General features: G+C 47.8%; 2 protein-coding genes across 5 annotated transcripts; both read left to right on the forward strand.

Annotated features, from left to right (window-relative positions):
* Positions 1 to 818: 818 nt before the first annotated feature.
* UFC1 (ubiquitin-fold modifier conjugating enzyme 1) lies at positions 819 to 3,332 on the forward strand. The gene is made up of 6 exons (XM_039363248.1): positions 819 to 980; positions 1,283 to 1,350; positions 1,918 to 1,981; positions 2,134 to 2,210; positions 2,330 to 2,420; positions 3,091 to 3,332. The coding sequence occupies exons 1-6, from the start codon at positions 858 to 860 to the stop codon at positions 3,160 to 3,162; spliced, it is 495 nt and encodes a 164-aa protein (XP_039219182.1). The 5' UTR covers positions 819 to 857; the 3' UTR covers positions 3,163 to 3,332.
* Positions 3,333 to 3,482: 150 nt separating this feature from the next.
* Positions 3,483 to 21,128, forward strand: USP21 (ubiquitin specific peptidase 21). 4 transcript variants are annotated; one of them, XM_039363239.1, is made up of 14 exons: positions 3,483 to 4,292; positions 6,900 to 6,993; positions 7,501 to 8,332; positions 12,109 to 12,168; positions 13,036 to 13,159; positions 14,305 to 14,416; positions 15,165 to 15,302; positions 16,189 to 16,253; positions 16,434 to 16,537; positions 17,502 to 17,588; positions 17,925 to 18,003; positions 18,317 to 18,424; positions 19,300 to 19,414; positions 20,149 to 21,128. In XM_039363239.1, the coding sequence occupies exons 1-14, from the start codon at positions 4,097 to 4,099 to the stop codon at positions 20,237 to 20,239; spliced, it is 2,205 nt and encodes a 734-aa protein (XP_039219173.1). In that variant the 5' UTR covers positions 3,483 to 4,096; the 3' UTR covers positions 20,240 to 21,128. The 4 variants fall into 4 exon arrangements, with proteins under 4 accessions (XP_039219173.1, XP_039219175.1, XP_039219174.1 ...); XM_039363241.1 differs by lacking the exon at positions 3,483 to 4,292 and adding an exon at positions 4,394 to 4,440; XM_039363240.1 differs by lacking the exon at positions 3,483 to 4,292 and adding an exon at positions 4,689 to 4,877.

The raw sequence follows: 21,128 nt of genomic DNA on the forward strand, positions 1-21,128 counted from the left end.
CTGACACGCAAAGTCAATGGGGAAGCCGGATTCACTTAACAAACCGTGTTACTACTGATTCACTTAACAACTGTGGCAAGAAACATCGTAACGTGGGGTAATATTCACTTAACAACTGTTCCACTTAGCAACAGAAATTTTGGACTGAATTGTGGTCGTAGGTTACCTGTATATATCTATATCTATCTCTCTATGTCTATCTGTCTATCTCTATCTGTCTGTCTATTTATCTCTCTATAGTTCTCTATCTCTATCTATGTCTATCTATCTATATTTCTCTATCTCTATCTATGTCTATCTGTCTATCTCTGTCTGTCTATTTATCTCTCTATATTTCTCTATCTCTATCTATGTCTATCAATATATATGTCTATCTATCTATCTATATGTCTATATGTCTGTCTCTCTATATCTATGTTTGTTTATCTCTCTCTCTCTTTCTCTCTGTTTATCTATCTATATCTATGTGTCTGTCTATCTATCTCTATCTTCATATCTGTTTTTCTATCTACCTACTTACCTATAATATAATATAATTTAAATACACATACACACAATATGTGGCAAGCGCAAAACAACCAGGTTAGTCTTAGCGCGATGCGTCACTCGCATCCCATCACGACCTTCCTTCTACCCGCAACTCATTCGTTTTACACATAAGATATAGTAGTGCAATCTCTCCTTGCATAGAACTTCCGCCAGCAGTCATCATGGCGGCTCCAGTTCTTTCCCTATTTTCCTCACGCATTTCCGGTTGAAGCCCTTCGGCCTTGATAAGGAGGCTGACTGTGGCTGCTTTGCTCTTAGGTTAGTGAAGCCACTTCCGGTCCAGCCTTCCTCTTTCTCCCTGAGTAAAGATGGCGGACGAGGCGACCCGGCGGGTAGTGGCTGCGTTGCCGCTGCTGAAAACCAACGCCGGGCCGCGGGATCGGGAGCTATGGATCCAGCGGTTGAAGGAGGAGTACCAAGCGCTCATTAAGGTCCGTACTTTGTCTACTTAAAGGCAGGGGAAATTATATTCCGGCGGCTACCGTGGCTTTTTTCAACGGTTCGCGTTGCCGACGGTGGCTCCAGAGGGCCAAAACTAAGCCAGGACGCAAGAACGCGTCTGTTCCTTCCCCTCTAGTGATGCCACTTAATACGGTCGTGGGGAAGACGGTCAAGGGAGACAGCAGCCTCAAACGTAAAAGTTGGACTTGCAAAAGTTGAGGCAGGACCGTGCCTGCCTGAAGCATCCCTCGTTGCTTTGCAAAATGCCTTTTTTGTTTGTTTGTTCCTGTAGTACGTGGAGAACAATAAGAACGCTGACAATGACTGGTTCAGGTTAGAATCCAACAAGGAAGGTACCAGGTAAGGGAGATAAAGAAAAAAATATATATTTATTGAGGGAATGCATGCTGCATCTGTTGAGACTCTAGAAAGAGTACAGAGAAGAGCAACAAAGATGATTAGGGGACTGGAGGCTAAAGCATATAAGGAACGGTTGCTGGAATTGGGTATGTCTAGTTTAATGCAGAGAAGGATGAGGGGGAACATGATAGCAGTGTTCCAGTATCTCAGGGGCTGCCCCAAAGAAGAGGGAGTCAAGCTATTCTCCAAAGCACCCAAAGGCAGGACAAGAAGCAACAGATGAAAACTAATCAAGGAGAGAAGCAACCTAGAACTAAGGAGAAACTTCTGGACAGAACAATTAACCAATTAACAATTAACCAGGGAAACTGCAACCGTCATAAGTATGAATCAATTGCCATGCATCTGAATTTTGATTACGTGACCACAGGGATGCTGCAACGGTCGTAAATGTGAAAAACGGTCACTATTTTCAGTGCGTTGTAATTTTGAATAGTCATCAAAACAACGTTTGTAAGTTGATAGCTACCTTAGTTCTTTTTTCCCTTTCTGTTTTTCTCTCTGTAGGTGGTTTGGGAAGTGTTGGTATGTCCACAACCTCTTAAAATACGAATTTGCTGTCGAGTTTGATGTGAGTTTTACCCAATCTATTATTTGATGTTTTCTTATTCCTTTTTCCCCTTTACTATTTCTGAATTAATTTGTATTCGTGGTCTCTTCTCCATCCTGATGTGACTTCTTTCCTAAGAATTGCCTGCCACTCCTAGTCTGCTTCATTTTCAGATTCCAGTTACTTATCCATCTACTGCACCAGAAATCGCCGTTCCAGAACTGGATGGCAAAACAGCCAAAATGTACAGGTCAGTTGTGCTTAAAATTCACACTTGTTCGAGGGAAATTGATCTGATGCCGACGATATCTCCTGTATTGTGTCAATTGCACTTTCTTAAAATCTGACACTCTCTCTTTTTTCTTGTAGGGGAGGCAAGATATGCCTGACAGACCACTTCAAGCCCTTGTGGGCTCGGAACGTACCAAAGTTTGGACTAGCCCACCTCATGGCCTTGGGGGTGAGTTTCTGACATGTTGGGGAGCATTTGGCTGGAAGGAGAAGAATTTCAAAAAAAAAAGGAGAAAAAATTGGGTTAGGTTGGATGCAGATACCACAGTGACAGATTTCACTATTTTTTTTTTTGTAACACTTGATTTACGATCATTTGTTTAGTGATTATTTGAAATTACGACAATGCTGGGAAAAGTGACTTACGACCTGGTTTTTTGCAAGTTACGACTATTACGGTGACCCCTGTTGTCACGTGATCAAAATTAGAGTGCTTGATAACCAACAGGTGTTATTTAACATTGGGTGCAGCATCCTGGAGTTGTGTGATCACCATTTGCGTCCTTCCCAGCTGGGCTTCTGACAAGGGAAGTTTGTGAAGGGACGTAGCTTTGTTTAATGACCGTGTCATTCACTTAAAAACTGCAGTGATTCATTTAACGGTGGCAAAAAAAGCTGTAAAATCAGCTGCAATCTTCTGACCAGATTCCCTTAATGACTATGGCAAAAAAAAAAAAAAAAGTTATAAACTTGGGTTGGTCATGTGATGTCTTGTTTATTGACAAGCTGCAATTATGGGCTCAGTGATGGTTATAAGTCTAGTTCTGTTTTTTGTCTAGTCTTGCGTGTCGTACAAAAACTCACTTTGTCCATTTTTGGTTATTTCCTTTGTCTTACAGCTGGGACCATGGCTGGCTGTAGAGATTCCTGATCTGATATTCAAAGGGCTAATCGAACACAAAGACAAATGAAGCCCCCACCTCACTAATTCTGCCAGGACCCTCCGGCACTCGGATCCTTGATACTGACTGTCATATATTTCTGTGTCTAATTTCTTCTTGTGGATTGCTAGCCAGTCTGTGCATTGTGTCTCTCTAGCAAAAAACAAATTAAAAATAATCCTTCTGGTCTGTAACCGTAACTTGGAGTCCACCAAGACGTATATGACCTAATTTATTTATTTAAGAAAAATACCAGCATGCCAATTTTTCAGAACATTGGACACCCATTGCAATTTGCATGCTGCTTTTTTAAAAAGTGGTTTAAAAGGTTATTGAAAACATAGAATGCGAACAACTTGAAACAAGACCAGACAGATTGACCTCTTGAAGAGCACGACTTGAGGTTTTCTGCCAATTTATGCTATAAAATTGGTCCCGCTGGATTGTGCAAAATACCCGTGAAGCTCATTTCTGATTTGCAAATAAATTCTTTAGCTTGTGCTCGGGGGGGGGGGGTCTATTCAAAAATTTAGACACTTGGCAACTGGCATATATTTGTGTATCTTGTTGGGGCAAATCCACTTAGGGTTAGGTGTCCACAAATTCGGACAGCAAGATGGACATTTCCAATGGATTTACAGAGCATTGTTATGCTTAGGAAGGGGCTGACCTTTTGAGCCCACCCTATTGAGGCAATTTTTGTATTGAGGAATAAAGGGATCCTATATAATTATTTTTTTCCCAGGAATCCCACTGGAGAAAGGCTGATCATAAACATTGCAAAGCAGCAACTTCTGAAAAACAGGCTGTGGCCTCTTTAAGGCCTTGCTGGAAAGCGGCTCCCCGTTGCCGTGGCAACCAGAGGAGCGCGTGGCTTCTGCCCGGCCGGGAGGAAAACAAGAAGCGCTTCCTGGAGGACGTTCCACAAAAAAACCAACAACCCGAGAACGAGACGGAGTTGCGCATGCGCCACGCTCGACCGCCGTCTCTCTTGGCGGCGGCGCGTTCCGGAGCCGGCCGTCGCCAGCCTGCGCCTGCGCAGAAGCCGTCGGCGAAGCCGGCCGTGCTCGGGGCAACGCGCGACGCGGCGCGGGAGGGCAAGGAGAAACAAAGATGGCGGCCGGAGCGGCAGGAGTCGTTGCCATGGCGTCGCGCCGGCGGTGAGGCCCCCCCCACGCTTGACGGCCTTCGCGGCTCGGGGTTGTGTTTGGGGGGTGCGGGGACAGCGGAGGGGGCGTCGGGGCCGCTGAGGGGGCCTGGGCGAGCGGCCCACCGACCGGGGGTCTCGAGAACGCCGTTGTAACCGAGGTGCCCCGGCGCTGTGGGAATGCGGAGAGGCCCTTGGGGGGCGGGAGGGGGGGGGAAAGGGCGCTGCCTATACATTATATAGGTGTCACACGGGGGGGGAAGGGGCGTGGAGAGGGAGGGCATTATTATGTAACCTGCAGGCGGGGGGGGGAGAGGTGGGTGAGTCTCGGCCTCAGGGGAGGGGTCCTTGGGGGGGTAGGCGCCCCCATTTCTGGGGGGCAGGTGACCCCCCCTGCGCCGGGTCGAAGATGGGGAGGGGTCCCCGCCATCTCAGGAGGCGCTGCCCCCGAGGCTGGGGGACCCCCGAGACCCTCCCCAGCCTGCCAGAAGCGGAGGACTACAACTCCCATCGTGGCTGCAAGGCTTTGGGCCCATCTGTGGGCCGGAGAGATGGGAAAGGTAGTCTCCAGCGCAAAGGAGCCCGCGGGGAAGGACGGGTGAGGAAAGACCCCGGCCCAGCCCCGGGTGGGGGGCGGGGAAGAGCCAAAATGAATTATTCTTATGGGTTTTCTCCCCATCCCTTCCAATAAGGGGTGGTTTATAGATGTGCAGGACTCCGATTCCCATTATCCCCCCCAGCAGAAGTGGTTTCTGGAGGGCTCCAGTTGCAGATGTTGCCTCTGCTGGCTAGGATAAATTAATGGCAGAATGTGTGTGTGTGTGTGTGTGTGTGTGTGTGTGTGTGTGTGTAAATATGTATGTATGTGTTAAATTTGGATTGCTAACAAAGAGTTACAGGCAAAAGATTTCTTCTTCCCAAATTTAGGCTGACCAGATGCATCATAAAAATATATGTGTGTGTGTGTATGTGTGTGTGTGTATTTTCTGAGGTTATATATATGTATATATATTCTCCCTTTCTCTCTTCTTCTCCCTCTCCCCTTTCCTCTCCCTCCCTCCCTCTGTCCTTCCTTCCTTCCCTCCTTTCTGTCTCTCTCTCTCTCTCTCCCCCCCCTTCCTTCCTTCCTCCCTCCCTCCCTCCCTCTATTTTTCCTTCCCTCCCTTCCTTCCCATCTTCCCTCTCCCTCCCAGACACACCAATAAGCCTCCCTTCAGTGTGGTCCTTTTTAGATGCCAGGAACTACAATTCCTATTGTTCCCAGCTATGTTAATTACAGTAGTTCCACATCCCTGCACCCCTACTAAAAGTGTCCTTCCCAGACTTAGTATTTCAGCAAGAGCATGTAAACTCAAAAGTTTTGGTTTTTTTTTAAAAAAAGAATCTCTGCGCTAACAGTATCTTACACTCAATATTCCCGATTTCTAGTTGATTATCTGCTTGCTAATAAGCAGCCTTGGAGCTGTTTACTGTACGGCTCCACTGTTCATTTAGGGAGTTTCCAGTTAGATCTGATCACTTATATTCAGATTTTGATTACTGTATTTAGGGAGTGGGATTCAGATGGGAAATTGATTCCTCTTCTTATCCCTTTTTCCTTCCTGGCTCTGTTCGGTGTATTTTTCAGGGGAAAAAAAAAAAGTCTGTTAATTGTCATAATTTGTCGCAATATTGATTGCTGATGGTGTGGTTTCCTATCCAGTGCGCCTCTATGGTTGCTGTTGCAAATTAACTCTTTTTAAGGCTCATCCTAAAAGGATAGGTCTAAGGACAGTTTATTGGCACTGAAGCTAAAAACAGCATTTATTTCTGGGCTGATATCTAGAGAAAAAAACGCCTCTATTCTTGAAGCGCATGTTGCTGTCCATTTCTACAGCTCTACTCATGGGCTGATGTAGCTCACATTTTGAATTTCCCATTTTTATAATGTAGCTTTACTCATCTGCTCATTCGGGAGAGTGCTTGATTTTAAAAAGGCAGCGAGCAGATTTTTTAAAATAATTCTAGGATTATTTTTTTTTTGCTTCAGTTAATTTACACGTGCAGTTTTCTCTGTGTTGCCTACCTTTAAGCTAGAACTTGTTTTTCCCTTAGAAGGGTGTTATTTATCAGCCAGCGGGCTAGGTCAGGAACACACTCTGCAAGTTTGTGTGGAATTCTTCTTTGTTGCTATAGCCTCTAGTAACAGAATTTGCAAAGCAAAGGCTGGACTTTCCCGTTTTCTCTCTGAACACCCCCGTGAGATAGGGTGGAGCTGAACTAGAGTTGCTTCCCAACCTGCTCCACGGTTCCCCAGGCTTAAAACCTGCGTCTGTTTTTGTAACCCATCTCTGCGTCGTTCCTCCAAGTCTCTGTGCCTCTTCATTTTTCCATGAAACAAGAGCCCTGTGTGAGCCTTGCGTCCTGTTTAATAATAATAATAATAATAATAATAATAATAATAGAGTTGGAAGGGACCTTGGAGGTCATCTAGTCCAACCCCCTGCCCAGGCAGGAAACCCTATCCCATTTCAGACAAATAGCTGCCCAGTCTCTTCTTAAAAACTTCCAGTGTTGGAGCATTCACCGCTTCTGGAGGCAGGTTGTTCCACCGGTTAATTGTTCTCACTGTCTTTTGCAGGGCCACAGCCAAGGGGAAGCCCAGTGCAGTCAGCCACCTCTGTGAGGTGTGAACGAGGGGCCAGCAGAGTTGAGGGACTCTCCACTTGCCAGAGGTGTGTATTGTGTAAATTTCACACACACAAACACACACACACACGCACACACACTCGGTTGAGCCTCTGCGTTCAAAGAGAGTTGTATGAAAGGCTGAGCTTTCACCACCCTATTAGTATCATTTAATTCCCGCACATTCATGAAAAATCAAAACAGAGCTGAAAGCAGCACAGAATTTTTTTAAAAAATAGTAAAATTCTACTCCTTGAAAAAAAAGGTTACTTGCCTCTCCTTTACATCTGTTCTAAAATGGAGTCTAGAAACAACTACGAAAGAGAAGGGCTGGGATGTCAGAAGCTGCAGCGATGCTGCTTTCCTAAAATCCATTTTTTTTAAAAAAAAGAAGTGTACATATGTACGTGTGTCAATAAATAAGGGGCAAGAGGTCTGGGTAGGTTTTAAAAAAATCCGAATCGGGGACACCTCCCCAAGATGAGATCCTTTGCATCGTGGCTTACCACCTTGCTTTTTCCTTCTCTCCTTTTTTTTTTCTTTTTTCATTTCAGGGCTCTTCACATCCTTCTCTCCACGATGCCCCAAGCTTCGGAACATCGCCTGAGCCGGGCCCGAGAACAAGCCGCCATCACCTCCCAGCCCAGAGCCACCAGCAAGCTTCTCAACGGGCCACGGGCCCCCAGCCAAGAGCACCGTGCCTGCTGCCCCTCTTCCGCCCTCTCCAATGGGCTCTCCACCACCGCAGCCGTCACCACCGCCTCCAAACTCCGGCCTTTGCCGCCCCGGCCAGGCAACCTGGAGGACCGGAGCAAGAAAATGGAACTGGAGCGAGGCAGGAGCTCCAAACGCAGCGAGGCGCCTCGGCCCTCGGCCTCCCGCCGGGGTCCCATCAAAGCCGACCACGCCCTCCGCGTGCCCAGCTGCCCGCAAGCCGGCACGGTCTCCGGCAGCGTCTCTTTCAGCATGCCTCCCGGGGTCCTCCTGGGCGGGCCGGACTCCGAGTGCCGGCAGAGCAACCTGCTGCGGTCCAAGTCCATCAGCATCGGCGACTTGAGCCACCCCGGCAGCCGCGGTGAAGAGCAGCTGAGCGCAATGCTGAGCCGGCTCACCCTGCAGGACCACAACCCTTCTTGCGGTCACAAGCTTGGCCTGGGCGCCTTTGCCTTGAAGAGGAGCTCTTCGCTCCGGAGGGTCAACATGAGCTCCGGCCTCGACGGGAGACCCGCTGCTCCGCTCCTGTCCGTCCGCACGGAGAGCTACCTGAGGACTTGCAACATAGACCCGCTGGCCACGGAGTATGGGCGTTCCCAAGATATCCTGATGTCGGCGAGCCCGCCTCCGAGCAAGACGCCGCTGCTGAGCAGGCTGGAAGACAAGGCCACCGTAAGGGGCTGTTTCTGTTTGCGGGAACCCGGCGACAAATGTCACACGGGGGGGGGGGGGGAATTGTAATCCCTGGTTTGCAAACTGCTTGGAAAAATTACTTTGGGGCACTTGGCCAGACTCTAACCCAGTGGTTCTCAACCTTTTCAATGCCGCGACCCCCCAACCGGTCGTAGGTCGAGGATTACTCAACTGGTGCAGCACCGTTTGCAGACTGGGGCTTTTGGCGGGCTCAGCAGGGCAGAGACAGCCTGTACAATTCCTTTTGGCTTTTGAAAGCCAATAGAATTAGACTCTATTCAAGAGAGTCTCTTCTATAGGCTTTCAAAAGCCAATAGAATAAAAGGGAGTAGCACAGCTAAGGAAAAGGGAAAAAATGGCAGACTGCGTTGTTTGGCGACCCCCGTGAAATGGTCGTTCGACCCCAAATGGGGTCCCGACCCACAGGTTGAGAACCACTGCTCTAACCTTAGGAGAGGGTTGACCCAGGTAGCCCTTGGCTTAACGACCACAGTCGAGCCCAAAAGCTATGTTTGCTAAGCAAGACGGCAGTGAAGTGCGTTTGGCCCCATTTAGTGACCTTTCCTGCCATGGTTGTTAAGGGAATCACTGCAGCGGATAGGGGAATCTGGCTTCCCCAGTGTCAGAAGGATGTTAAGTGTCAGAGGGTCGCAAAAGGGGATCTTGTGACCCCGGGTCACTGCAGCCGTCCTAAACATGAGTTCCCAGGCGTTCTTAAATTTTGATCGCGTGTGACCGCGGGGGTGCTGCAACGGTTGTAAGTGTGGAAAACGGCCATAAGTCCCTTTTTTCAGCGCTGTTCAGTAACTGAACGGTCACTAAAACTGTTGTTAAGTTGAGGACTACCTGTAATTGGTCTGGTTTTCCCTCTGTCAGTGGGAGTCTCCCTTTCTTAGGGGTGTGTCGTTTTATATATATATTTGCCTCAGATTTTATTTGGCAGCCAATCCCACTAGTCCTGATGATGTTGCTTGTTTGGGTTATGAAACGTCTGCAAGAAAACCACCAAGCTTGGAGAGCACCAAGGAACCCACCATCCTCCTCCTCCTCCTCCTCCCTCTCCCTGCAAACCGCACTCCCCTCTAGCCCTGATGATGTTGTTTGTTTGGGTCATGAAACGTCTGCAAGAAAACTACCAAGCTCGAAGGACCCCTGATTTCAACCCTGAGCTACAAATATTCTCCTTTATTGATTCCATTCTTTCTGTTTGAATATCTCTCTCTCTCTCTCTCTCTCTCTCTCTCTCTCTCTCTCTCTCTCTCTCTCTCTCTCTCTCTCTCTCTCTCCCCCCCACCCCCTTAGTTGCTTGTGCAGTCGATCCAAATTCAAGAGTATGGAATTGCTCCGTTTTTTGTTGTTGGGGTTTTTTTTCCACATTTTTGTTTTTGTTTTTGAAGATTTGGGGATTGGCAGGAAGGGAAGGTATGGTTGCTAATCACACATAAGAAAAAAAAGTGGATTGTTTCCATAGAAACACGCATAAGATATCGCAAATCTCTCCCCCCCCCCCAAAAAAATCTTTTTCGATGCAGGCTCCGTCTTTTCCCGATTGACGAGGCAGCTAAGTTGCCTTCTCCGATGTCTCCTGTTTAATCTGTTGTACATCTTTAGTTTGTTTACCCCCCCCCTTGGGGGCATCTGAAGGGAGACTGCGTCCCTATTTTTACTCGGTTGTGTAGCCACAATCCCCTGCTGAAAAGCCTTGCCCCTCCTCCCCACCAAGCTATTTGTCCCATCTCATTTGAGAGTCCAGTGCTGGCAAAAAGGTGGTAACCATTCATTAATTCCCCCCAGAGGGGTGTGTGTGTGGGGGGGGGAGAGATACTTCCTTCGCCATTTCTGCCAACTTGTGTAGCTGTACAGGAAGTCCATTGCTAAAAGCCTTGCTTTGACTCCTCTCTCCCAAAGTTGGGCAGCTGGTGGCTGTGGCCCTTCCAGGCTCATTTTAGCTCTTTTGTGGATTCTCCAGAATTGGCAATCCTGGTTGCCATCATCGCCTTCCCGGTGTTTGTTTGTGCTGATTTGTTTTGATTTGATTTTATTTTCTCCCCTTCGGCTCTGCCGTTCCCTCTGCCTCACCGGGTCCCTAAAGTAGCACGCTTGGCTAATTAATCCCAGGGCGGCGAGCCTCCAGGATTGCCAAGAATAGCTGGGCGAAAGGGGATTGGCTCATGAGCTGATGGCTTAGAGAGACAGCGGGGAGGGCTCGGCGGTCCTTTCGCACTCGGCACCGAGCAGGGCGAGGCACAGCAGCAGCTTCAGCCGGCTTCTGGGAGCCAACTGGAGCCATGCCGGAGGTCCAGGGTGCCACCTTGGTGGAACTGCCTCAGAAACTGCACCGCACCCTCTGCGCCAAGAGCAAGGTGAATGGCCGAGGGACGGACATCTCCGAGTCGGTCGTCCATACGGCGATGATGGGGCTTCTGCTGATGACCAGCAAGGTAACACTAGGACTGCCCCTAGAAGAAACTCTTTGTAGCTCAGGATTCAACCGTGGGGTCCTTGGTGCTCTCTGAGCTTAGCTGTTTGCTTGCAGGCGTCTCATGACCCAACTAGGTAGCATCATCAGTGCTAGAAGGAAAGGGATTTGTGAGGAGGACTGTGGGGTCCTTGGTGCTCTCTGAGCTGGGTGGTTTTCTTGGAGAGGTCTCATGACCCAGCTAGGGAACATCATCAATGCTAGAAGGAAGGAGGAGGAGGAGGACTGGGGGCTCCTTGGTGCTGTCTGAGCTGGGTGGTTTTCTCGCAGACATTTCATGACCCAACTAGGTAACCTCATCAGTGATAGAAGGGAGTGGGGTTCCTGGAGAGGAGGAGGAGATTTGTGGGGTCCTTGGTGCTCTCTGAGCTTGGTTGTGTGAAGTGCCGTTGTCACCTTGAACTTGAAGCTGCTGCTGTTTGCTTGATGGCTTTTAGGGTGGGTGGGTGGAGAGTTGCAACAGGATGCTGCAGGGACAGGTGTCTAGTTTAATGAAGAAAAGGATTAGGGAGGACATGGTAGCTGTCTTCCAATATTTGAGGGGCTGCCCCAAAGAAAAAGGGGTCAACTTATTATCCAAAGCCCAGGACAGGACAAGAAGCAACAATGGATGGAAACGAATCAAGGAGAGAAGCGACCTGGAACTAAGGAGAAACTTCCTGACAGTGAGGACAATTAACCTGTGGAACAGCTTTGCCTCCAGAAGTTGTGGGTGCTCCAACACTGGAGGTTTTTAAGAAATGGGACAATAATTTGTACAGAATAGTATAGAGTCTCCTCCCTGAGCAGGGGTTGAACTAGAAGACCTCAAAAGCCCCTTCCAACTCTGTGATCCATCCTTCCTTCCTTCCTTCCTTCCTTCCTTCCTTCCTTCCTTCCTTCCTTCCTTCCTTCCTTCCTTCCTTCCTTCCTTCCTCCCTCCCTCCCTCCCTCCCTCCCTCCCTCCCTCCCTCCCTCACTGGAGGTTTTCATGAAGAGATTGGAGAACCATGAAATGGGATAGGGTTTCTTGCTCGAGCAGGGGGTTGGACTAGAAGACCTCCCAAGGTCCCTTCCAACTCTGATATTCTGTTACTCTGGCAAGGGGTGAGCATCCCAGAGTCTGATGGAGGGCATCTTCAAACAAGCCACATTCACCTGTCGTGGGCCGTCCTCTTTGTCTGTTCATACATAGGAATTTAGTTCACGTAATACGGGGACGTGGTGACTCAAACTGCCTCGTTATCCAAGCTGTCACAACAAACCTTCATTTTTCTCTTGTTTTTGTTTCCTTTAGACACATCACACACTCCTGCTGGGCTCTGGGCACATAGGTCTACGCAACCTTGGCAATACGGTAAGCAATATGTGAGAAGTGTGTTCCCCCCCCCCCAGCTCCATCTTCCTAGCTTAACAAGCGCAGCGGTTCCTTTTCACAGCCGCTGCCAGAAAGGCGCCAAGGCCGGGGCAAAGCTGGCTTAAAGACCGTCTCGCTTAGCAACAGAAACCTTGGGGTCGTTAAGCCGAGGACCACCTGCAAAGCAGCCTCCTTAACCAATTCTCCCATCCTGGCCTGTGGATGGTGGCTTGGCATTCAGGGCTCGTCTCCTTCCCCCTTTTCAGAGCGGCCGAGAGCACTTTTCCCACCGTTTGTTGTGTTGTTGTTGTTAGTTGCGAAGTCGTGTCCGACCCATCGCGACCCCACGGACCATGTTCCTCCAGGCCTTCCGGTCCTTAATCATCTTCTGGAATCCATTTAAGCTCACACCTCCTGCTTCAGTGACTCCCTCCAGCCACCTTCTTCTCTGTTGTCCCCTTCTTCTCTTGCCCTCCATCTTTCCCAGCATTAGGCCCTTCTCCAGGGAGTCCTTCCTTCTCATTAGGTGGCCAAAGTACTGGAGTTTCAACTTCAGGATCCGGCCTTCTAAAGAGCAGTTGGGGTTGATCTCCAGGACCGACCGGTTGGATCGCCTCGCAGTCCAGGGGACTCGCAGGCGTCTTCTCCAGCTCCAGAGTTCAGAGGCCTCCATTCTTTGGCGCTCGGCCTTTCTTAGGGTCCAACTTTCACCGCCACACATTGCGACTGGGAAAACCTTGACCATACGCACTTTTGTTGGCAGGGTGGCATCTCTGCTTTTGAGTATGCCGTCTAGATTGGCCGTAGCTTTCCAGTCCAATTGGGCTGCAGTTGGAGGCCTCACCTGGCCCTCTCTTTCCTTCCTAGTGCTTCATGAACGCGGTGCTACAATGCCTGAGCAGCACCAAGCCCTTACGGGACTACTGCCTCCGTCGGGAATTTCGGCAAGAGCAGCCCTGCACGCTCCGGACCCAGCAGGAACTGACAGAAGGTAAAGAAGGGAGAGTGGCGAAGAGAATCCCCCCCCCCGCCCTCTTTCTTAACTAGCTCGCCTCTACCCACAGAGCTTAATTGGTCTCCTGAGAAGCCTAATCCGAGCCTTGCAGGTCACGATTATATAAGCACTCCGGTCTTAAGGGTATAATTAGTGGCCTTAATGCCAGGGCAGTCCTGTCCCTCAGTCACCTGGAGGCTGTTTTTAGCCTCCCGGTTGCAAATTGGGAGAGCCACCTCCCCACCAAGCACCCAAACAGAGAGAAGCTTCGCAGCTCGGGATTTGAGGGCGTGGCTCTCTGCGTGTGCTTGCCCAGCCGCGTTTGCGCGCAGAGGGTCACCGAGCCCGTGAGTCTGCTCGTGGGGACGATTTATCTCCTTTGCTTACGGCATTTCTCTGCCACCCAGTTCACTGATACAACAGCCGCTCTGTTGGAAGGCCACAGCGAAAGGAAAACCCCCAGAATGTCTCAGCCATGAATTAAACCATTTGGGTGGAGGGAGGGGGGGAATATTATATTTCTTGATACAGAATATTTTCAGGCTGCCTCGGTGCTCTCTGAGCTGGGTGGTTTTCTTGTAGATATTTCGTGACCCAACTAGGTAACATCTTCAGTGCTAGAAGGGAGGAGGAGGAGGACTGGGGGGGTCCTGGGTGCTCTCTGAGCTTGGTGGTTTTCTTGCAGACGTCTCATGACCCAACTAGGTAACGTCTTCAGTGCTAGAAGGGAGTGGGGTTTGCTCTCTGTTTATATATAATATAACCCTACTCCCTTCTAGCACTGATGACGTTACCTAGTTGGGTCATGAAACGTCTGCAAGAAAATAGACCAGCTCAGAGAGCACCAAGGACCCCTCAATAATCCTCCTTCTCCTCCTCCTCCTCCTCCTCCTCCTCCTCCTCCTCCTCCTCCTCCTCCTCCTCCTCCTCCTCTTCCTCCTCTCTGCAAACTGCAGAGGCTTTAGGAATTAATCCTCAACAGGATGTATAGAATAGACTTAGTCTATTAACTTATTGACCCAGTGAATTGTGCATCAAAATAGAAAAATCCATGCTGTGAGCTTTTGGGCAAGATGCTGATAGTCGGAGTAAGAGGGAAACTGACCGGTGTATGGGTGTCTGTGTCCCCTTCTTCTTTCCAGCCTTGGCGGACGTCATCGCCACACTGTGGCATCCCGATACCAGCGAGGCTGCCAACCCTAGCCGCTTTAAGTCCGTCTTTCAGAAATACGTCCCATCTTTTACAGGATACAGGTGAGACGTGCCCGATCGCCTCCACTTGTGTATAACAGCCCACCTGTTTTTCCTCGTGCTCACTAGAAGCAAAAGTTGTACTCTTACACACTCTGCAGTACTGTGTTTCACAAGCTTAGCCATTTTGAGAAGGGGAGAAGTTCAGTTCCCAGAATTCCCCAGCCAATGTGTTTTAAGATGGGTGGACTTCAACTCCCAGAATTCTTCAACCAGCATTTACTAAAGTGGATGGACTTCAACTCCCAGAATTCCGCAGGCAACTTTATTTAAAATAGGTGGAGTTCAGCTCCCAGCATTCCCCAGCCAGCATGCTTTAAGATGGGTGGAGTTCAGCTCCCAGAATTCCCCAGCCAGCATGCTTTAAGATGTCTGAACTTCAACTCCCAGAATTCCCTAGCTGGCTTGATTGAAGATAAATGGATTTCAACTCCCAGAATTCCCCAGCCAGCCTGCTTTAAGCTGGGTCGATTCCAACTTCCAGAATGCCCTAACCAGCATGCTTTCAGAGGGGTGGACTTCAATTCCCAGAATTCCCTAATCAGCTTAAAATTGGTAAGATGTGGGAAACAGTGCTGTCGTATATTAGAGGCCAGGTCATGTACTGCCTAGCTATATCTGCCTATCTATAAAAAATATTTGAATTTTTAAAAAGGATTTACGCTGAATCTCTTTTGTCTTGGGGTGTGTTTTATCTCACACTTTGGAAAATAACCCCAGCTTGTGATCCTTCGTCCCCTTTTCCTTCTAGCCAGCAAGACGCCCAGGAGTTTTTGAAGTTCCTCATGGATCGGCTCCACGTGGAGATCAACCGGAAGGGCCGTAAAAGTCCCTGCATTCTCTCGGATGCTAAGTGGCCCTCGGTACTAGAGGACTCCGAAACTTTGAGGTGAGCCAGGGCCAAAAAAAAAAAAGGATATTTCATTGTGTATTCAAACTCTTTTAATTTATTGCTTGGTGTCACCATTGCACAGATTTTGTGACATTTTACAACAGTAAAGGAGGCTTTTTTCCTTTTTTTAATCAGACATGGGTTACCATCAATGCTTTTTTAAATATCTTTTTCTTTTCTGTCTTGTTGTGGATTATTAATTTCTTTTATTTTGTTTTTTAAACTTCCTTTCGCTTGGTTTTGACATTTTTTTTCCTGTGAAATTTTCTTTGTATCTGCTTGCCTTTTTGTATCAGCTTCATATATTTGATACGGTCTGTTGACTTCATCGTAAAGTGTTTTTTTTTTCCCTTGTTCTGTTTTTGGAAGTGAGCTGGCTGTTCCTTTTTGTATCATTTTCTATTTTTTTTTAAACTTGTCCTAAAATAAACAAAGTACTATTTTTTTAAAAAAGTAAAAATAAATGAATCGCCTTTTGTTTTCTTGTTTTCAAAACCTGAACGCCAAGGAAACTAGTTTTTCTTTGCTTAAAAAATGTGGGTGCATTAGTTGACACACAATAATAACTCTATTTTGGCCCCAATCTCCCTCCCTCCCTCCCTCTCTCCCTCCCTCCCTCCCTCCCTCCCTCCCTCCCTTCCTTCCTTCCTTCCTTCCCACTCTCTCTCTCCCTCTCTTCCCTTCCATCCACCCACCTTCCTTCCTTCCTTCCTTCCTTCCTTCCTTCCTTCCTTCCTTCCTTCCTTCCTTCCTTCCTTCCTTCCTTCCTTCCTTCCCACTCTCTCTCTCCCTCTCTTCCCTTCCATCCACCTTCCTTCCTTCCTTCCTCTCTCTCAATTTCTTTCCCCCCCCCCCTCTCCTTGGGTTTCTGCTCTCCTTCCAGTGACGACGAACAAGCTAACCAGATGTGGAAACGCTACTTAGAAAGAGAAGACAGTAAAATAGTAGGTGAGTAGGCCCTCACTTTGCCACTAAGAGAGCAGTCATTAAGCAAGGACTGACGGTACCGTTGCTTTGGGTCTAACAGGCAAACTGTTTTGATCCCAAGATTCCACCCTGATCCTTGTAGTAACAGAACCTCGTTTCCTATCTTCTCTCTCCTCCTCCTCCTCTCTCTCTTTCCCCCAGACCTCTTTGTCGGCCAGCTGAAGAGTTGCCTCAAGTGTCAGGTTTGCGGCTACCGGTCAACCACCTTTGAAGTTTTCTGCGACCTCTCCCTGCCTATCCCCAAGGTGAGTCTCCAAGGGATCATCCAGGGCGGCAGCCAAGCGACAGCCTACCTCAGACACGTTTCCCCGAGGATAAAATGGGAGCAGGCAAGAACTGTGTCTGCCAGTTTGAAACTTTTTTTTGGGGGGGGGGAAAGACGGGATAAAATGGTGATTATCAGCAGCACATACAATACTACGTGCTGACAAAGATGTTGAGACTCTGGAAAGAGTGCAGAGAAAAGCAACAAAGATGATTAGAGGACTGGAGGCTAAAACATACAAGGAACGGTTGCTGGAATTGGGGATGTCTAGTTTAACGAAGAGAAGGACGAGGGGGGACACGATAGCAGCCTTCCAGTATCTGAGGGGCTGCCCCAAAGAAGAGGCAATTAAGCTATTTTCCAAAGTGCCTGAAGGCAGGACAAGAAGCAACAGATGAAAACTAACCAAAGAGAGAAGCAACCTAGAACTAAGGAGAAATTTCCTGACAGTGAGAACAATTAATCAGTGGAACCACCTGCCTCCAGAAGCGGTGGATGCTCCAACACTGGAAGTTTTTAAGAAGAGACTGGACAGCCATTTGGCTGTAATGTTATAGGGTTTCCTGCCTGAGCAGGGGGTCGGATTAGATGACCTCCAAGATCCCTTCCAACTCCATTATTCTGCTATTCTGTTTTCCTTCCTTCCTTCCTTCCTTCCTTCCTTCCTTCCTTCCTTACTTACTTACTTACTTACTTACTTACTTACTTACTTACTTACTTACTCACTCATCACTGGAGGTTCTTAAGAAGAGATTGGGCAGCCATTTGCCCCAACTGGGCACAGGGTCTCCTGCCTGAGCAGGGGGTTGGACCAGACGACCTCCAAGGTCCCTTCCAACTCTATGATTATTATTATTAACTTGTATTCGGGCTTCCTCCTGGCAAACGGCGAGGCTGGGGGTATTTTTTCCCCCCCAACCCAACGCTTTGTTTGCGTTTCGCAGAAAGGATTCGCCGGCGGGAAAGTCTCGCTGCTCGACTGTTTCAACCTTTTCACCAAGGAAGAGGAGCTGGATTCTGAAAACGCCCCAGTAAGATTTTTTCTTTTTTCCCCTCCCGTTCTTGGGGGGGGGATTCCTCTTCTGGGTGCAGAAGACATTTCAGCCCAGGAGATTAAGGACTGTAGTCGTGCTGGCTTGCTTTGATTGCGACCTCTGGCTTCCATTCGGTCGTTGTGGGTAGGGGGGTGAAATTGGTCAACGATGCAGGGAAGGAAGCAGAGGCCGCACCAGCAATACACAGCAAAGGAATGAAGTGAGCAGATCTCTGTCTGGATGTAGATAGTCCTCGACTTACAACAGTTCATTTAGTGACCAAGCCAAACTCACTCTTTTCTCTCTCTTTCTCTCTCTCTCTCTTTGGCCAAGGTATGTGACAAATGCCGACAGAGGACCCGAAGCACCAAGAAACTGACCATCCAGCGCTTCCCCCGTATTCTCGTGCTACGTATCCTTTCCCGTTATTTGCTTCTGTGTTTCTCCTGGTTTTTTTGGGGGGGGTGGGTGGGTGAGTGGGTGGGTGGGTGGGTGGGAGAAGTGCAGGAGAAAGAGGGAGAAAGGCGACGTGTTGTAAGCCCCTTCCCCCCCTCCCCGGAGTCACCTAACAGCAAGAATGGGCTGCCTATAAATGTAACAAAAGGAATTAAAGAAATGAAAGCTCTAAGCGCGGCTTCGGAAGCAGCCCAGCCTGAGTTGAGTCTTGGAGAAAAAACGACATTGGCAAAAGCCGTCACTTGCTCCTTAACCCCCGGTGGTCTCAGATCTCAACCGTTTTTCCACCACCCGCTATTCCATTAAGAAATGTTCTGTATATGTGGATTTCCCCCTCCAGCAGCTCAACCTGAAGGAGTTTGCCAGCGAAAAGGCCGGTCAGTCATTTTCTGAATTGGGGATGATTCTTTTGGGGTGTCTTTTTAAAGAATAGAATAGAATAGAATTCTTTATTAGCCAAATGTGATTGGACACACACAAGGAATGCAGAAGCTCTCAGGGTACAGACAAGCAACAAGAATAGAATGGAGTGGAGTGGAGTGGACCAGAAAATGGAAAGAATAGAATAGAATAGAATAGAATAGAATAGAATAGAATAGAATAGAATAGAATAGAATAGAATAGAATAGAATAGAATAGAGGGTTGGACTCGATGACCTCCAAGGTCCCTTCCAACTTTATTATTATTAATAGAATAGAATATAGAATAGAATAGAATAGAATATAAATAAGAAGAAATAAAAAGTAAGAATAGAATAAGAAATAGGAATAGAATAGAATAGAATAGAATAGAATAGAATAGAATAGAATAGAATAGAATAGAATAGGAAATAAATAAGAAATAAGAACAGAATAAGAAATAGGAATAGAATAAAAAATAGGAATAGAATAAAATAGAATAGAATAAGAAATTAGAATAGAATGGAATGGAATGGAATGGACTAGAATAGAATAGAATACTTTATTAGCCAAGTGTGATTGGACACAAAAGGAATTTGTCTCTGGTGCAGAATCTCTCAGTGTACAGACAAGCAACAAGTGATAAATCATGATCATAACCGTAAATCATCATAAATCATAAATACAAACACCAAGTGATTAGTCCCTAAGATGCTTAAGGAATAGGTATTAAGAAAGAGGAGGAGGATTGAATAGTAGCATCCAACCTGCGTTTTTAAACATGGCCTAAGGATCCAGGAAGCAGAGGAGGGTATTCCAGCATAGCTGACATGCCCTTTTCTCTCTTTTCAAGGCACCCCAGTATACAACCTCTACGCCTTGTGCAATCACTCCGGAAGCGTCCACTACGGTCATTACACAGCCTTCTGCAAGGATCAGTCTGGCTGGCGAGTTTTTAACGATTCCCGGTAAGTGTGCGCGGGTGCCTTTAAATGGTGCACACCATTGAAATGTCCGTGGACGTTCTCAGCGGTGTGTGGAGAAACGAAAGACAGAAAACAACATCCAGTTGTGTCATACAGGCAGCCCTTGACACACAGCCCCTTGTTTAATGACTGTTCCACGTGACAATCCCCCAGAAAAAAAAAGGGACTCGGGGCTTAGTTTTTCCACCCTTAACGGCCGTCGCAGCATTCCCTGTGGCTCACGGGATCAAAATTCCAACTGCTTGGAAACTTACCTTACTACAGCTAGTCCTTGACTTGACAACGTGTCATTTAGTGACCGTTTGAAGTTACAATGGCACGGGAAAAAAAGGGACTTTTTCACACTTTAAACCATCCTGGCGTCCCCCAGGGTCACGGGATTCAAAATTCAGACGCTTGGCGACTGACTCCTATTTATGACGGTCACAGCGTCTCGGGGGGTCACACGATCCCCTCTTTGTGCCCTGTCAAGCCGAGGGGCGAAGCCAGATTCACTTAACAATGGCGTTACTAACTTAGCCGCCGCAGTGACTCGTTTAACAACGGTGGCAAGAAAAGCCGTGAAACGGGGCTGGATTCACAGCTTGACTCGCCCAGGGATGGGAAATTTGAGTTCCCTTGCGGTACGTAAGTTGAGGACTAATATGCATCCAGGCATATTAACTCTCTCCTTCCCCCCCCTCGCCCCTTCCCTAATTTCACCCCTCTTTTTGCAGGGTGTCGCCGATCAGCGAGAATCAGATCCCCTCCAGCGAAGGTTACGTACTTTTTTACGAGCTGGATGACTTCCACTGGAAGAAACAGTAAAAAAAAAAAAAAATTTAAAGTATTGACTGGCAGCCCCTCTTTGACCTACAGGCCCCTCAAGACACGCACACCTGGGTCTTTTTAATCTTCAGAGAAAAAGGGGGTGGTGGGGAGGGGGGGGGAAGCAGTGGCGAGGGGGTAAAAAAATTGTAATAAAACCAACAAGCGATATCCGCGTGTGATTTGTTTCTCCAAAGCCCCCCCTCCCCCCGGGGTTTCTGTTTCCTACAACTTTATCCAGGTTTATTTTTGGCTTTTTAAAACTTTTTTTTTTTTGCCTCTGGGGGGGGGGGGTTGTTCCTGAATTGTCCAGAATTTTTAAGATAAAGGGGGAGAAATTTCCTGATAATTAGAACAATTAATCAGTGGAACAACCTGCCACCAGAAGCTGTGAACGCTCCAACACTGGAAGTTTTTAAGAAGAGACTAGACAGCCATTTATTTGTCTGAAACGGTCTAGGGTTTCCTGCCCGGGCAGGGGGTTGGACTAGGTGACCTCCAAGGTCCCTCATGATGTTATGATGATGATGATGATGATGATGATGATGACTAAAAATGGTAGGAAAATGAGGATTGGAGGATTGAAACCTCAGAATGGGATGCAGCATTATCCTCGCCTGCGCATCCGTGTTTTTTTTCCCCCTTTCTTCGCCTCTTTCCCTTCCTTTCCCAGCTTCTCCCTAAAACCCTCAGGGCCAAAATAAGGTGTGCTATGACACACACACACACGTATACACCTCGGTCAGAGACTGGGGCATTGTGCTTGGTTTTAACAACTTTCTACACAACGAAGGCTTTGTTTGACATGTGCAGTAGACGATTGAGAGAAAATGAAGAGATTTTTGTGAATAAATTTATTTAACAAAAGAAAAAAGAAAAAAAAACGAAA

The sequence above is a fragment of the Crotalus tigris genome, unplaced genomic scaffold (assembly GCF_016545835.1).
Source record: "Crotalus tigris isolate CLP2741 ecotype Arizona unplaced genomic scaffold, ASM1654583v1 scf7180000019553.37968852642:3898890, whole genome shotgun sequence".
Lineage (NCBI taxonomy): Eukaryota > Metazoa > Chordata > Lepidosauria > Squamata > Viperidae > Crotalus > Crotalus tigris.